At 39.4% G+C, this 17913-nt stretch overlaps 1 protein-coding gene across 1 annotated transcript in view; it reads left to right on the forward strand.

Moving 5' to 3' along the window:
* The window catches only part of cntn3b (contactin 3b), a 102264-nt gene that overhangs the window by 54284 nt on the left and 30067 nt on the right, over positions 1-17913 (forward strand). Inside the window, exons 9-14 of the mRNA XM_032549459.1 lie at positions 722-858; positions 3349-3478; positions 4408-4558; positions 6887-7014; positions 10535-10710; positions 15125-15251. Of these exons, the coding sequence (XP_032405350.1) occupies positions 722-858; positions 3349-3478; positions 4408-4558; positions 6887-7014; positions 10535-10710; positions 15125-15251 (849 nt within the window). The remainder of the gene's footprint in view (positions 1-721; positions 859-3348; positions 3479-4407; positions 4559-6886; positions 7015-10534; positions 10711-15124; positions 15252-17913) is intronic.

Raw genomic sequence — 17913 nt, forward strand, 5'->3', positions numbered from 1 at the left:
CTTAAAAACTGCAGTCGTATTTCTTACCGCAGTAAAATACAAGAATAAAACAATGGTTTAATAAATCCCAAACTATTAAAGAATGACTGTTCAATAGTCATGTAAACTAACATGTTGAGTTTACATGCTACCATTTAGCTTAGTGCCTGAAAGGCAACTTTAGCTTTATTAGCGGCTAACCGTTAGCTAGTCCTTACAAATACCTTGTATCTTCTTTGCTGTGTCTTCATTCCTTTGTTCAACTGAGTTCCTAAAATGCTTCCACAAACATGATTTAAAAGTGGTGAAAGCTTCTACAATGCTTTTACAGCTGAGAGCTGTTAGTGTGCTCTACAGGAAGTCTTTGTTAGTCGACTCAACACAACAGGGGGGCTTTCTTAGCTCAAAATAAAAGTCTCAAACACAGATAAAAGTGAAACTGAAAGCACACAACTTCATAACAAGGGCTACTATCAATACTTGACACTTCACTTGTCAAGGTTGTTGGATAAGACTTTGCAAAATGGACACCATATTGAATACAGTTGTTCGAAAACTGTGAGATCTAGTGGAGTGATATCTCATTACATCCTTGTTTTGATAACCATGTGCTAAAAGTGCCACATGCAAACCTCAATGCAGTATCAGGCATTGCCAGGCCTGATACTGCTCTGGATGTGCCCTAGAGCCGTGATAATTAAAACACATGTTTGAGCAGGTAATCCCCTCATTTTTTTCCAAGCTAAACCTCAGTGGCTCCAGACAATAACAGACACGGCTCGGTCCATCGAGGAGAACCTCTTCTGGGAGTGTAAGGCCAATGGAAAGCCAAAACCGTCCTACAGCTGGCTGAAGAATGGCGAGCAAGTGGTGGCTGAGGTATGAGGTTTTGTTGCATTTTTGCTTCAGTTATACTGAGGAGACGATGCACAATTGCCAGCGTTAAAAGGATGGATAATAGTCAGCAATCTATTCCTCCACATCTGCAGAGAAGGCGCTTAGCTGAGTATATCGCCACACTTGAATGTGTTATGTGCTTCTCACAGTTTGCATATTTTCAGAATGGTTTCACAACTTGATGGGATAACACGCAGTGTATGTATAAATTAAATTATAAAATAGTTTTATTTTTTTAATTGGGGTTGTCAGTTCATTTTTACTGGTTTTTTTTTTCTTTTACATTTTTGCCAAGTCATGCTGTGTTTAATTGTCCTAGAGAATCACTTACTAGATCTGGGAATGACAACCCAAGTTAATCATCATCCAATTGAATATTTAAGAAGGTAGGCTAACTTGTTCTTAGCAAAATATCCAAACATTTCAATCATTTTTTACTTATTTGTTGACGTACAAATTGTTGAATGTGAAAACAAAAAAATTGTTACTGCATCTACCACTATGTTTGTAGACATGGCTGTCATTTTGGATTTGTGACATTTGAACCAGAAAATCTTTAGCTATTTCCTAGTTATTCCCTCCCTCTCTGAATAGTACATGTGTATTGGAATCCAGAGTGTGGAATATATGATGTTCTTCTTGATCATAACATGTTACTGTTGCAGTGTGGCCAGTATCTAATTTTACTTTGTTTTTAATAAAGGATCAGACACCGATTTGGGATTAAAATTTCAGTGCTCTATATGTTCCCCCAAGTCCTTAGGCATAGTAGGGCAAGCCGTTAGTTTCATATTCACCTTAAAGCATTCGACATGCTAAATTAGGAATTCTTTATCAGTGCAGACTGCAAAGGGTGGTCTGAGTTTAGGTTATTATTGGGTTATTGTTAAGATGCTAAGAGTTACTGTTCCATTGATTCAGCTGCCAGCCTATGTGGAAGTGGTATTCATGAGATTTGAGAACTGTAGTCCTCAGGTGGTAGAGTTTTTTGACAAGAAGTAGTAGAATGGTGTGTCTGGTAAATAATTAGCCGCTTTTCCATCAACGTCTTTTTGATGATGGAAATTACAAAATTCAAAACAACTTCCTTAGTTTTGCAAAAAAAAAAAAAGTAAAAATTTTTACCCTCGCTTGAGGTGGTTTTTGGCTTTCCTGAATAAGAGTTGATGAGCTAAAGGGAAGATGGAAACAGGTTTGCTGAAAAAGTTCTGATGAAGCGAACATTTATCTGATATAACTAAGCAGCCATTTAGAATAAATAGAATTGCATTTCTTTCTCTACATCTGCAGACAGCATGTAGCACTGCTAATACTAGCGAAGATAAATGTGGAAATAGGTTTTTTTCCCCAAAATACTAGTAAAGGCACTATCAGTGGCACTTCAGGGTTTCCGTCAGTGTGTCATAAGCCTGGGGAGACACCAAGCCTTTCTTGCTCCCCCCACCTGGCTAAGTTCATTTAAAATAGTTTTTTATTCACCAGTAACAGCAAAGGCAGATTAAGCTAGTTTTATAGTTGACGCATTGAATTGAGTGCGAAGGGATGCGTGCTCAATTGCGCCGTCCCCCCATCTGCCTGTTGGCTTTTGAAATGACGGTGCTTGCCCCAATTTTTAAAGTTTTGATATTTTTTTACACAAAAACACAGAGGACTGCTCTAGCATACCTACCACTGGGCTTAGCAGGTTTTCTAGAGGAAACCCTGCACATGTATCAGTTTGAGAACCATGGCTCTAGTACATACAGACATACATATCAGAATGGTAGTTGTCTTGATTGCGCAAGAAATCATATCAACAACCTTTTCCAACATGTCAGTCTCTTTAATAGCTTAATAGCTCACCCTTTAGCTTGACAGAGCTCTTACTTAGCGGCTGGATAATGGAAGGAAAATGAAGGCAAATGCACAAATGCTGCCTTGGGAAGAGAAAATAACCGGATCAGACTCATTTCAAAGAGATGTAAATGTATAGAGCCTGTACATATATGGGTATTTTGATGTTTCTAGTAAGCTTATAGCTAATTTAGTGTGGTATATCAACTGTCATATTGTGAGAGTATAATTAAAGAAGTCTTGTTCATCTCCCCCTCTGCAGCAGTCTGGATCTCGCACCAGCTTATTTGGTTAAAATCACTCGTTGGTTGGAAACGCCATCGCAGCATTTCCAGTCGAATGTTTTACAGAAAACAAATGACATTTTAATAGACCGTGTGTGCTTTTGCTGGCAATTCCTAATTTCTGCGTCTCATATTTGAATTTGCAGTTTTATCAACTTGCATCTTCATCTCTTCCACTCCGAATACACGGAGACACCAGGATTTTGTTTTGTGATATTTTTCCTCCTCTGCTGTCCTTCTCTCTTCACGGATGCATGAATAATTGCCCGCTGTGCCTTTTGGACGTAAGAAAGGCACAGCGTATCTCTAGCCTTTGCAAGAGATATGCAGAATTATTTCTCTTTTTGCTCCGCAGGCCCGGGTACAAATTGAAAACGGAGCCCTCTCCATAACCGCGTTAAACCTATCAGATTCCGGGATGTATCAGTGTGTGGCCGAAAACAAACATGGCAGTATTTATTCCAGTGCCCAGCTAATGGTGTTAGGTAAGATTGCTTCCCTTCTCCTGCTCTCGTTCTGCTTATCTTTCAGTGCATCTGATCATCTGCTTAGATAAGGAAAGCAGCCTCGCTGTATAATGTTCCTGAGAAATCAGTCTGCGCCCTCATTTGATGTCACCGTGGGGCTCTGCCGGGCGAAAGTATAAATCTGATAGAGTGTCTCATTTTACTTCCAGTCGTTTCGTCCATTGATTGGGGATACTACGAAGGCGATGCCTCGTGGCATTGTGCATGCTGTCTCATGTAGACTCTATCGATTTATTTGCAAAGCTTTGATGACTGGCTCCATGAGAAATTCAATTCTCTCTCTTGGTAACGCGATGAACACTTGATGGTCCTAATGAGGGCCCGCTCCAATGTGATGATGAGAATAGGCTGCAGGATGAATTCATGATAAACAATATGATGTTAACTGCAGCTGAAAAATGTAACTGTGCAGTTTTGTAATAAAGTTTAATTAAAAGCCTAAATTTTGAAAATGCCATTTGCAGTTAAAACCAGATATTTTCATATACCTAACATAAAGACTTTAATATTTACCCTGACATGATTTGTTTGGATTGTTTCAGTAACTAACTTACAAATCAATTGGTTGTTGATGGGAGTACACAAACTAAAAATAATTTGCTGAAATAGCTATGTAGTCAAAGCAATAATTAAACCAAAACTTTACAAAAAAGATAAACATTTTGCAATTAAGATGAAAAAAACCTTCTACAAAGCTGCAACTTGACCATTTGATTCATTTGCAAAGCTGGGAAATACTTTAGAACCAAATGCATTGAGGTTTGCAGCTGCAACATCACAAAATGTGCGAAAACTTCAACCAGCATGAATATGTGGTACACAAACAGTTGTGTTTTCTCCTATATTTTTCCCAGCCTCATGCCGTCTTTCTGCTCCTTTACGTGCAGCTTCAGCTCCCAGTTTCTCCAGAAGTCCATTAAAGGCCTTGCTAAAAGCTCGCTCAGGCAGCGAAGTCACTCTGGAATGCAAGCCTCAGGCCTCGCCCCCAGCAATTAGCTTGTGGAAGAAGGGAAACGAGATTCTGCAGAGAACCGAAAGGTAGGATGAGAGTCCAAATGCACATTTCCAGCAGCTCTCATTCACATTCACCGCAGGCCGGCTCACTTCAACGGCGTGTTTGGCATTTGTGCTCCTGCATAAAAGAGGAGACTAATGAGGGGAAAGAGAGTGGGGGGAAATTCACACAAATTGTAGTTAATATACCGCTTGCTCCTTCATATGGAAATTGCTGGATATGAGATATGAAGATGCCAGGTGCTTGTATCAACACTACATGTGTTAAATAATTAGGACAATAAAATGAGAAAGTAGTAAAGAATGCAAAGTTATGTTTTTGGAAAGCGAAAAATATTGAAGCATGCACCTGCAATTATCTCCTTTATGAGTTGTTTTAAAGCACTATTGGAATGCGATTGATGAAACTAACAAGACTGCAGAGATGAAAGCTTGCAGTGGATCGGGGGGAGGAGGGGGCGCGTGGAAGGCTGGAAATCTCTGCATCTAGACTAGGAAGCAACATCAAACAGCAACTTCAGCTGCATAAAGCGGGCGCTTCATTTATTTTCCTCGCTCGTCCCTCTGTGCATTGTTGGACTATACAGGAGTTTACAGAAAGCAACAACAAAAAAAGAGACAAATCACAGGTTTGCAAAATCAGAGACATATCGTCAGATCAATCCGTCTGCGGACGTTCGGATAACCAGGAAAAGAAAAGCACACGCGGCGGTTAAACCGGTGACCGCACCGGCTTCAAAACAACTCTGGCTCGCTCATTTTAAAGGAGTTCTGAGAAAGAAGAACAATGTGAGCGAAGAACCACATCCACACAGGAAGCCGAGGCCGAGTCTGTAGCTGGAGATAATTGGTACACCGTTTAAAAAATCCGTACAATTTACAGTAAAAGAAATTCTTAAATACCAACAGCATTATATTACTGTAGAAAGTACATGGAATTGCCATAACCCAAGAAACATAAGTTTGGTGTAATTTTTACAGTTTTAAAATGTAGAAAACACTGAAATTTATTGTGAAAATCTTAGAAATTGTAAAGTTTATAGAAAAATACCGTAATATTGCCAGCAGTTAATCTGCTAACCAGCAGCCGCTAACGAATGGTGCTCCAATCTACTGTACAGGTGTTCTAACTGATTTCTGCTAATCCTCGCTGCTATGATTTTTACTGACTTATTTCGTGAACAAGCTTATTCACATGATTTTAATTTAATTTCTTATTTATTGGAAATGCAGCAGCAGAAAATAGATTTAAAAAATTCACATTTGTAATGGAAATGACGCAGAAGTTTGATAAAATGCGACATGACCGTTCAGACTAAAGGCGATTTAAAAACTTTTAAATCGGTTACATATCTAATTCACTACCACATATGGAAGTGGTTCAAATTGGATTTTTGGGAAGTGAAAAGAGCAAAAATATCGACTGCTATCTGAAACTAGCCTTGGACAAATCGGATAGAAAGCCTCTGGGTGCATACATTTTCAAGATTTGCATAAAATTCACATGCATGGAGTGACTTCTGAGGACATCTGGTTGGTTTGGATTCTATTTAGGAACATAAAAAAAAGCAGATTACAAATGCACACCGCGCCATTCTGATTTTGATTTTTTTTTAAAACATTGTGAAAAACAATTATGTTAGTTTCTATTAAACTTCACAATCATGCACTGCTTTCTTTGTGTTGTTCCAGAGCGTAAAGTCCCAGTAAAACTTATTCAGTTATGAGGTTGGAACTTAATCAAATCTGAACCTTTCGAAAGTTATGAGCACTTCTGTAGGTGAAAAGTAGGATTAGCTTTTATTTTGTGTGATTTATGCATGTTTTCTTTTGCAGGATTTCCACTTCCCCTGATGTACCTGTATGCTACTATGTCTAACTTGCAGATTTTGGTCTAGACTGGTATATTTGTGAACATGTTTTAATTTCCTACTGTGTCAGACGTTTCTCTGACCTGAGCTGTATGAAATCTCAAAACACATTTATTTATTCATTATTATATTTAAGAATGCTCTTTGTGAAGTGTATTTTTTTACCTTATAATAGGTCCCAGAGTTCAGCTTTTCACCCACCTTTAAAAGTTTAATTCTGTGGGATTCCTTGAAAAGCTTTGAAGTACAATCCAGGTCAAAGTACTGTATAATCATTGTTTTATTCTATTTTCTTTTTTCACAATTTTGACAGAAATGTGGTTAAAAAAGACACCATGGATGGCACTCAGTTTTAACTAAAAACAGCGTAAATGTCATAAATTCAGAGCAAATTAATGTGCGTGTGTGTCGTTTAATACAAAGAAAATGTGCACTCTTGACCTTGTTAAAATCAGTAAAAGACCATTTCTTCCTCCCACAGGATCACTCTGCTGCCAAATGGAACTTTAAAAATTGCTAATGTAACCAAACGGGATGCAGCTAGCTACACGTGCATCGCCAAAAACCAGTTTGGAACAGCAAGCGCAACTGGGAAGCTCCTCATCACCGGTACGACCTTCTCCATTAACGCCCGGCGGATCTGCATGTACTCACTCTTCAGTTAAAACACAGTTTTTCAAAAAATAAAAAAGCTATTAAGATAAATTAAATGTTTGATTTTCACCTGGTGGATTGTGTCAGATGTAAACGACTGAAGACGCTGGCTTGTGTTAACTCAGTGGGTGTAAAGTCAAACGTCGCAGACGTTTCGACGTTTACAAGACAACCAGTGTGTGTTCACTCAAATTTAAAAGTTCAAGCAGCTCAGATCAAACTGGTTAAAGGTCCCAGTGTGTAGTGACATTTGGTGAGATAAGCCTCTCACTGCAATAAAATTCAATGTCTCAATAACTCAATAATAAATGGGAAAAGTATTATATATACTGTATGTATGTGTGTGTGTGTGTGTGTGTGTGGGGGGGGGGGGGGGGGGGGGGGTGCGTGTACACCCCTACATATGCTGAAGGAGATAAATTAAAGGCAGAGTCTTTCGGTCACTGTGTGTTAGTTGTTCTATTTTGAAAGGGCATAATTCAGATAGCTGTATTACCTCATTAGCTGGTCATCAGGTCCAACAGAAGATACTTAATGAGTCTTTAATATGAGCCAGGTGTGCAGAATAGGAAAGCCTACAAATAATGTTTGCACATTGGACATGAGAACTGGAATTCATTGTCCAGAGTTAATGAAGTCCAAGCCAAAATGTTTTCCGGGCTAAGATGTAGTGCTGTGTGTGTTTTTTTTATGTACGGAATTGTTGCAATTTTTGACCAATTGAGGCATTTTGAGGCCCTGTTCACACTAACAAGGACATTTTGTCAAAAAGTTCAACTTTACACTTTAAAGCACATTCTTTAATATGTTTTCTGCTCAGCCTGTGTGGCTGACAATACATTTAAAAAGAGAGAGAAATGTGGACAATTTAAAGAAAGAGTTATTCCAGGTCAGTGCGGTGAGGTTCGTAGCTGGTGAGGCACTGACTTAATCATAATCAGATTTACAAATATAGACAAATATAGAATATAGATAGATGTTATTGTTTACATATGGAATTTTTTGCACATTTTTCGCCAGGCGACTGTGCCAAAAGGCAGTTCCATGTTTCATAAATGAGCAGAGAGTCCAAGCAGAGACTAAGTGTGAGTGCAAGGAGAAGTTTTGAGAAGAAAGACATGGAGTCCTGCTTTCAAGATAAAAATGTAAGCAAAAATGATAAGTTTTGAGAACAAAAGACATAAAATCCTGTTTTCAGATTGAACATGTGTGCTCTTGGATTATGGTCGAAAAATTCCCCCATAGTGGATACACTAGTGGATTCCTGTAGACTAGAAAACTTTTTTCATACCTAAATCCATTAATGTGGCTGAGCAACTGAAAATGAGAAGAAAGAAAAAAGAAAATACTTTGATAGACCAATAGAAAGCTTGCTTGCCTAGACCACTTTAAAGGTTACCATAAACCTCAGAAAATTATTAAGAAATAACAAATTACTGAAGTGAGGTTCTATAAAAAATATTTTAAAATTTACAAGCAGTTAATACAGTATCTTTCCTGCATTCAGTAACTCTTTTGGTGTGTTTATTTAGCATAAACCCATAGTAGTTGGAGGCATGCCGTGGTGGCGGAGGGGTTAGCGCGACCCACATTCAGGCAAAACGTAGCCTCGACGCGGCTGTCGCGGGTTCGACTCCCAGACCCGACGACATTTACCGCATGTCTTCTCCCCTCTCCTTCCCCCTTTCCTGTCAGCCTACTTTGAAAAAGGAACACTAGAGCCCACAAAAAGACCCTTTGCAGGGCGATAAAAAAAACATATTAGTTGGACCGTGAGGCTAACAGCTAACCTGACCATATGGGATTTTTACTATCTTAAAACAACTGTATTCTTCAAAACTTCACAATGGTTTATATGAGTAAAATTTTATGAACCGTTCCTCTTGTGTCATGTTATCATTGGTTATTTATTTACAGAGAAACTAATAATAATGTAGGCTACAAGGGAAATGTAGGAGACGGTTCACCATCAGTTTTGTGTGAAACATGGTGAGAGAATGAAATTTTGAAGCTGTTTCCTATCAAAGATCCTGTCTCATATAAAAAGTACACTTTGAAAAAAAACGCTAGTGAAATTTAGGTGATCACTATTTTATTAATACTTTACATGTTCTGTTCTTGGTATGTGTTTCACATGGGAACATTAATGACAGCGCACCGCCTTCAATCTCCATTTCCTGTGAAAATAAACTGGTTTTTGTCTTACTAAGACAAACAGTTATAAAACAGAATTAGCTGCCTCAGCCTCTCAGAGCAGCTGATTTGAATTTCTATTAAAGAGAACAAATTACTTTTTAAAAATCTGACGTTGTCCGTTAAGAGTGTTTTCACACTACTTCATACAGTGTTCTGAAGGATAAGCACATACATTGTTCATTAGGACGCTTGTAAAAGTTTCTTGTTGTTGCATTGATGAATGTCAAATGAACAAATAGTGAACCATCTGTGGCTTACTCGGCAGACACACCAGTAAAACCATCCTAATTGGATGGGAATATGTTGTAAGCAGTTAAATTATTTGGTTTAATGCCCTGGTGTTGTCATATCTTTTAAATATATATATATATATATATATATATATATATATATATATATATATATATATATATATATATATTTACACATCAGAAGTGCAGTGGAGTCATTTAGAAAATCCTGGACTTTTATAAAAACCACTCTTCCCTCATATCTTTAGCAGATAAGGATATATACCCAACATTAGGTTCCCAGTAACGATAATAAGCTGGTTATCTACATTTCCATTCTTGGAAAGGCTTATAAAGAGAAACCATCCGTCACACTCCATACAGGCCCAATTATTGCTTTGTGTAAAGTTATTATTGGGGTACAGCTTATAGGCAAATGATTGGATTCCTCGCAATTCTTGTAAAATAAAGGTCCATTTGTTGGCAGGCAATGGCCGGAAAATATCTTGATTTTCTTCTCTCTCTTTCCTGAGTTATATTGCATATATATAATGTTTGTAAGTGGTGTTTATTGCCTAATAAACACAGCTGATATTACACATTCTATGAAATATGAGTTAAGTAGCAACAAACACCATCATTGGTGTAGTTAAAGGTCATTATCTAAGAGCAGTGGCATAACATATTTATGTAGCCCTGCTGGCCTAACCATCCCGTTTGTAACCATCAAATTTATTCTCATTAGCTTCTCATTCTTTTCCTCCACTGACAGCTGAACTATTTAACGTCACAGGATTTAATTACTGTGACCTTTCCTCAAAGTACTCTGAGGTCTCCAATCTGCCACAGCTGGGAACTCACTCTGCTCTCTGCATGTCTGTTGCTAGAAACAGTAAATACAAACTCCAACAGTGGCAAGAAATCACGACGCTTGTTTAGGCGAGTGTCCACTGACTGTTTAACGGCGGCTAATTGGTTTTGTTGTGAATTGCAGTAAGATGGTGGTGGTGTATTAATATGCATGCGCTGTCATTTGTTTGTCTGGCCAGAGCCCACCAGAATCACCATGAGGCCCACTAACATGGAGATTATTGTTGGCGAGAGCATCGTGCTGCCCTGCCAGATCGCTTCTGATCCAGCTCTGGACGTCTCCTTCTCGTGGGCGTTCAACGGCCAGCTCATCGATTTCCAGAGAGACGGTGACCACTTTGAAAGAGTGGGTGGGGTAAGTCCTTCCCAAGGCGGTTGAACTTTGTTACTTTTCTGCCTGTTTGGGGTTTAATTGGGTGACGGTACGCTCCACTGCGTAGGTAAGGGCCTCCTAAACACCAAATAATACCCAAGGAGGGAAAGTTATGCCAAGAGAAACTCTTTTCTAAAGCTTCTCAGTGGTCAGTGGTGAACTGCACATCAATGACTGAATGTTTTTGTTTTGTAACAGTCATCAAAATCTGACAAAGCCTCAATAAATGGAGGTTGGTGAGAGTTTCGTTGTCTGTTACTACCTGCAAATTTTCTAAATCTCCCACCTGTTGATAATCATTGTTACCAATTCTAATTTCTTCCTTAGTAGGGTCTATAAATACATCTACATAATAAAAAGAAACACTAAAAAGAACTCCTAACTTACCTCTATTCCTATAAAATGAGAAACAGGTCAAATGTTTTGTTTATTTCAAGACATAGGAGGGTTCTCTATCACAAAATACTATTTCTTTTCTACGAGTTTCATTCAAAACAAAAAAGAAAAAGAAATTGTGTCCAATGTAATGTTTTAGCGTAAATACCAACTCAAAGGTTTTACCACAAAGGTGATAGAATGTTGAATATATTAGTTTTGTTTTGTTGTTTAATCAGCATTCAGTTTTTATGCTGCACTAATCTGGAACGAACTTTCAGAAAACTGCAAAACACCTGAAACACTGAGCTTTTGTAAATCAAGACTAAAAACCCACCTACTGTATCTAGAGCTCCCTTTGCTTCATAATAACTGGAACATCGATCAACCTAATTAATATGCATTTGCTTGATAATTGTAATTTGACAAAATGTAATATTGAATTCTTGTTTCATAATTGGTTGTTGTATTGTGTTTTATGGTGTGATGTTGCTAAAATGTACTATACAAATAAACTTAACTTGATTTTATTTTACTATGTCTTGGGTGGAGAAAAAGAGAGAGCAGTTAGCATTACACAGCTCTGCAGTCGTAGCAATCTAAAGAGCTTTGATTGTATCAGTAAGCACAACAGTAGCAGTGCAGGAAGTAGTTAAAGGGTGAAGCCGCAGCATGTTTTTTAATGACTTATCGTGTGAACAAACTTCATGTGAGATTTTAATTTCAATTCAATTCTTATTTAATGGAATCACTGCACTTGTGGAAATGTGTTGGTTTTTTTTTTACGTTAGCTGATATTGAAAAAGGTTTGAGCACATTTGCAATGGAAATACAGCTACTGACACAGATAGCTAATGGCTAACTGAATCTCTGGTCTATAGGAACATCTTCCAGACTGTAGAGTCTCTCTGTGAGTATGACCTGTAAATCAGGTTTTAGGTTTCTCTGTGTGGCCCTAAGATGTAAAATCATTCCATTTCAGTCACCAGTCTATTTGTTGGTGTATTTACCAGATGAAGTCACCATGAGGTGTATATCCATAATTCTTACCTTCTTAAACTGACATGTGAGCTTCCACATCCAAACACCTCTAAAAATACTGCAAAATGCTGTTTCAATTACAAAGGATCCTGATTAATAAAGTCTTTCTACTTTTTCATCCTTTCAACTTCTAATTCTTGAACGTCCAGGGAGAACATTTTCTTATCATCTCCCTCTGCCTAATTGAATTTGCATACCTATTTATGAATCTTGAGCCTAGAAATAATTAAGTAATGAGCCGCCTTGGTTTTCACCAAGGGCAAGCCTGACACCAGTAAAGTGTTCATTTGAAATCTTTATACCTTCAAAATAATGACTTTTTCGTTGAATGTTTGTCCCTTTGAAGAAGGGCAGAGTTAATTGTTCGGCGCTTGTCGTTATATAAATAATTACTCATTCGCTCGCTCTCATTTCCTTTATGCATCGCAATATATCAATTAGCGCCAGTCATGTGCCAAAAGGTTGATATCATATTGGGAAGACCCGGCCGGTGTTGCGGAATGCCAAGCAGCACGTCTTCATTAACACAAATAGCAATTACTGGTGACATTGAGCGGTGCAATGGCATTTAATGAGATATAGTTTCACCCAGAATCTGTCCACAGAGATTACCAGGACACCGCTTAAAAGCTTCTGATGAATTAATTACCATAATTAAAAGAAAACCTGCCCCCATCACTTCCTTCCTCGCTAAGACAAGAGGCCTCGCAAGTCATTCCTTGCTCCCGGCTTGTCCAGGTGGCGGCTGACACCGGAGTCTGACTCGGTGCATAAAAGCTGTCGGGTATAGGCAAAGGAGATGGAAAAAGAGTGCTGAAGGAGAAAAAAGGGAAGTAAAGGTAGAGTTTTCCTCCCATTGCTCACATACATTTGGCTTTGCTCTCTTTGTCTGGAGTCCCTCAGAGAAACGGCGATCCACCTTCCTCCCTTTCACTGTCATGCCAGAGTGGAGGTACAATGGCTAAGCCACCAGGCTTGATGAAATCTGCTGCGACTGCGGCGAGTCTTACCTGGCCCCAGGTGACTGGCTTCTAAAGCAGCATACCTCTTTTTTTCCCACAAGCTGACACGCTTTGTGACAGGAGGTGACTTTCAGAGGCGGATACCATCAGCAGTCACAACAAGGACATAATGAAATTGTCCGGATAAAATCTGTCCCCATGAGATTATGTCTAACTTTTCTTTTTTTTAATTTAGCCTCGAAACAAACGTCATTCTCTTTGACTTTTTTAGTGTAAATGGACTCATCCCTGCCAAAGGGTCCTTTTCAGACTGCATCAACATTATTTTAACAGGTCGAGAGCATGTGATGCATGCGACTCACCGCAAGATGGGTCTAAAAATATCGTGATGGCACGCTGACACAAACATGCCTAGAGACGGCGCATCACCCGAGTTTTAGACAATGTCATTACATGCCGAATGCCTCAGTGGCTTGCTTTTGATTCTTTCATGCACTAAAATGCCTAATGTTAGCCGAGTAATGTAAAACATCTATTTTGAAATGATGATCTTAGATATGTCTGTCTGTGTTACATTGTTATGGAGCCATCAGAAATATTACCTCTGTGCCCTGAGCTGGATATATCTGATTTCTTATAGAAGTTGGAGCCAGCTGTCCAAATACCCTACAAATAACATTCCCTGGATCAACAATGGCATCTTCTGTCATTGCAGCAGACACTGGCTCAATTCAGTTTACACGCGTTGCATTTAGAGATTCAATTCCTCACATTATCACCAGCAAACAAACAATTCATTCTATTCTAATCTGCAAAAAGCACTGTTATATTTAAGTTAGGGGTTGCATATATTTACATCAATGTTTATTCTTGTGTATTTTAAGTATTGCATCCGAAAAGGTTGATGGAAATGGCAAAATTTGAAATAATTTCCTCAATTTTCTAAGCTAAGCTACACCCCGAAAGGCTGTTTTTCTGTCAAGTCAGTTCCTTATCTTATGTGTTGAGTGCTGGATATCAGCAACCAAATGCTACTGATTTTTCTACTTGTAGAATGTAACGTGTGCATGTGAGTAAAAACAAGAACTTTCAGATAAAAACAGGAACCTTCTGTTACAACTGCCAGAGGCAGACGCCCTCTGGCCTAGTCAACACATTTTAAAACATTATATCAATAAAAAGCAGTCTAATTAAAATAATGCAAAGTAAAAGCCTAAACATATAAACACAAATACATATCAATCATGAAGAGGTACTGTCTTAAAATATTTTTCTTACTATAAATTTATATACCAAAAAATTCCAAAGAAGGGAATATAACTAACTGCTATTGGTAGAAACAATGTGGCAGTTTAGAAGATACTAATTCTACCATACTTCATAAGGATCGAGTGACCTGCTGAGTTCAGGCTGCAGTCAGTGAGTAAAACACATTCCACCTGCTGGCTGAGCCTGAAGACGCCTAACCCCGTTAACAGAGCTACCTGCTCCGAATTCTGACTTTTGATCTTACAAGAATAAAGTCAGAATTCTTCTTTTTTTTCAGTGGCCCTAGTCTTCTTCTGTAGAAAGCAGGCCAAGCCTATTAGGTGACTCTCCTTCTCTTGTTCTTGGTTATACTAGAAAACATCTGTTGTCAGTGTGTTTTCCTACATGGTAACCATATGCTGGCCGCTCTTCTATAATATTTGCTCTTTACGCTGGGATTTACATTCATATAATGCTTGAGTTTCTGTTAGAGAATAATGATTGCCAATTAGCTAGAATGTGTTTGTTCGGGATGACCTGTGTGGAGCTGGTAGCTGTTTGCAGGTCGGTTATCGCCTGAAGGACAGCCAATAGCTTTATTTGTGCAGACTGCATCTGCCATGTTGTTGTTTGGATAGAGGCGGAAAAAAGAAAAAAAACTGTGGCATGACAACTTGAGTTTTTTAAAATTCTAAAATATTGTGCCAAAAGTCCGCTGACAAAATAACACTGCGTTTCCCACTTAGCCTGGTTTTCTTCCCCTCCTCCAGACTGTATCAGGGGATCTGATGATCCGCAACATCCAGCTGAGCCACGGAGGGAAGTACGTGTGCGTCGTCGACACGGACGTGGAGAGCCTGTCCACCTCTGCCATCCTGGTTGTCAAAGGTAACCCTGGCTGATTCCAGCGGCTTGTTTGCACACGCCAATTTGAGAATAACCTTGTGTGTTTACTTAGAGGTAGAAGTCCTTCCAAAGGGAAAGACGTCTGACAGATTGGTGAGAAAAATCCCCTAGGCTCTCCATGGGGGACAAAAAATTGTGTAGGAAAGCAAAAAATATAAAAAAGATGGACGTTGCCAGAGCCCAACTTCTGTCAGCTTCAATTAATATCATATAAATACTGCTGAAATGTTAAAATTGACTGACAGTGGCATGGGCAGCCCTGGGTTGAGTTGTGCTGCAGTACATTTGTTTTCTGCTTGCTGCATTGAGCACAGTGAGCAGGCTGAGCCCAGATTATCTCACTGACAGGCTTGCTCTTAATAAACCTTTATAGCTGCACCAGGTGCTTTGAGGAGACGGTGTTTATCACAGAAAATGACCATAATTAGCTCATTTGCACATCAGAAAATGTCATGGAGAACATTTGAAAAGCAGAGCACTATGGAGAAGAATGACACCATCATCAGAGTCTCCTCAGTTTTGAATAAACAGCCCACCCAATTTGTCAGTACAACAATTAGTTCACACACAACACACACAGCGTCAACACACACCAGATTTGTATCTTAATTAAAGTGAAAATAAAAGCCTAAATATGTATGGTGAGAAATTTGGTTCAACATTGTAATAATTGGAGATGTTTAAAAAAATTTATTTAACTTAAAAAACTAGTCAAAAAATATATACACTCCTCAAAAAAATAAAGGGAACACTTAAACAACACAATATAACTCCAAGTCAATCAAACTTCTGTGAAATCAAACTGTCCACTTAGGAAGCAACACTGATTGACAATCAATTTCACCTGCTGTTGTGCAAATGGAATAGACAACAGGTGGAAATTATTGGCAATTAGCAAGACACTCAATAAAGGAGTGGTTCTGCAGTTGGGACCACAGACCACTTCTCAGTACCTATGCTGTCTGGCTGATGTTTTGGTCAGTTTTGAATGTTGGTGGTGCTTTCACACTCGTGGTAGCATGAGACGGACTCCACAACCCACACAAGTGGCTCAGGTAGTGCAGCTCATCCAGGATGGCACATCAATGCGAGCTGTGGCAAGAAAGTTTGCTGTGTCTGTCAGCGTAGTGTCCAGAGGCTGGAGGCGCTACCAGGAGACAGGCCAGTACACCAGGAGACGTGGAGGAGGCCATAGGAGGGCAACAACCCAGCAGCAGGACCGCTACCTCCGCCTTTGTGCAAGAAGGAACAGGAGGAGCACTGCCAGAGCCCTGCAAAATGACCTCCAGCAGGCCACAAATGTGCATGTGTCTGCACAAACGGTTAGAAACCGACTCCATGAGGATGGTATGAGGGCCCGACGTCCACAGATGGGGGTTGTGCTCACAGCCCAACACCGTGCAGGACGCTTGGCATTTGCCAGAGAACACCAGGATTGGCAAATTCGCCATTGGCGCCTTGTGCTCTTCACAGATGAAAGCAGGTTCACACTGAGCACATGTGACAGACGTGACAGAGTCTGGAGACGCCGTGGAGAGCGGTCTGCTGCCTGCAACATCCTTCAGCATGACCGGTTTGGCAGTGGGTCAGTAATGGTGTGGGGTGGCACTTCTTTGGAGGGCCGCACAGCCCTCCATGTGCTCACCAGAGGTAGCCTGACTGCCATTAGGTACCGAGATGAGATCCTCAGACCCCTTGTGAGACCATATGCTGGTGCGGTTGGCTCTGGGTTCCTCCTAATGCAGGACAATGCTAGACCTCATGTGGCTGGAGTGTGTCAGCAGTTCCTGCAAGATGAAGGCATTGAAGCTATGGACTGGCCAGCCCGTTCCCCAGACCTGAATCCGATTGAGCACATCTGGGACATCATGTCTCGCTCCATCCACCAACGTCACGTTGCACCACAGACTGTCCAGGAGTTGGCGGATGCTTTAGTCCAGGTCTGGGAGGAGATCCCTCAGGAGACCATCCGCCACCTCATCAGGAGCATGCCCAGGCGTTGTAGGGAGGTCATACAGGCACGTGGAGGCCACACACAATACTGAGCCTCATTTTGACTTGTTTTAAGGACATTACATTAAAGTTGGATCAGCGTGTAGTGTTATTTCACTTTAATTTTGTGTGTGGCTCCAAATCCAGGCCTCCATTGGTTAATAAATTTGATTTCCATTGATGATTTTTGTGTGATTTTGTTGTCAGCACATTCAACTTTGTACAGAACAAAGTATTCAATGAGAATATTTCTTTCATTCAGATCTAGGATGTGTTATTTGAGTGTTCCCTTTATTTTTTTGAGCAGTGTATTTTTACAATAATTTATAATGTATATGAAATAGTCGAATCTACATTTATGCAGTTTGCTATTTTTATAGAATTTATTTTTTCAAAATTTTTTTTTCCAATTATTTTTGGAAAAGCAGGATAAGTAGAAATGATTTCTAACTTATGTTGTCCCTTCAAATTTCAATTTGTGAAACATGTTTTTTTTGCTTGCAATAATATTCCCACCCTTTTCGGAGGAAGTGCCCGAAATGGGGAACAGAATCTGCAATTCATAAAACTCAGTCTCAAAAATGTTTGTGAACAAAATAAAAATAAAAAAATAAATACAGAAAACGAGTCTGAAAAAATATATATAGTTTTAAATAGCAAC

This window comes from Xiphophorus hellerii, chromosome 20 (genome assembly GCF_003331165.1).
Source record: "Xiphophorus hellerii strain 12219 chromosome 20, Xiphophorus_hellerii-4.1, whole genome shotgun sequence".
In the NCBI taxonomy this organism is placed as follows: Eukaryota; Metazoa; Chordata; class Actinopteri; order Cyprinodontiformes; family Poeciliidae; genus Xiphophorus; species Xiphophorus hellerii.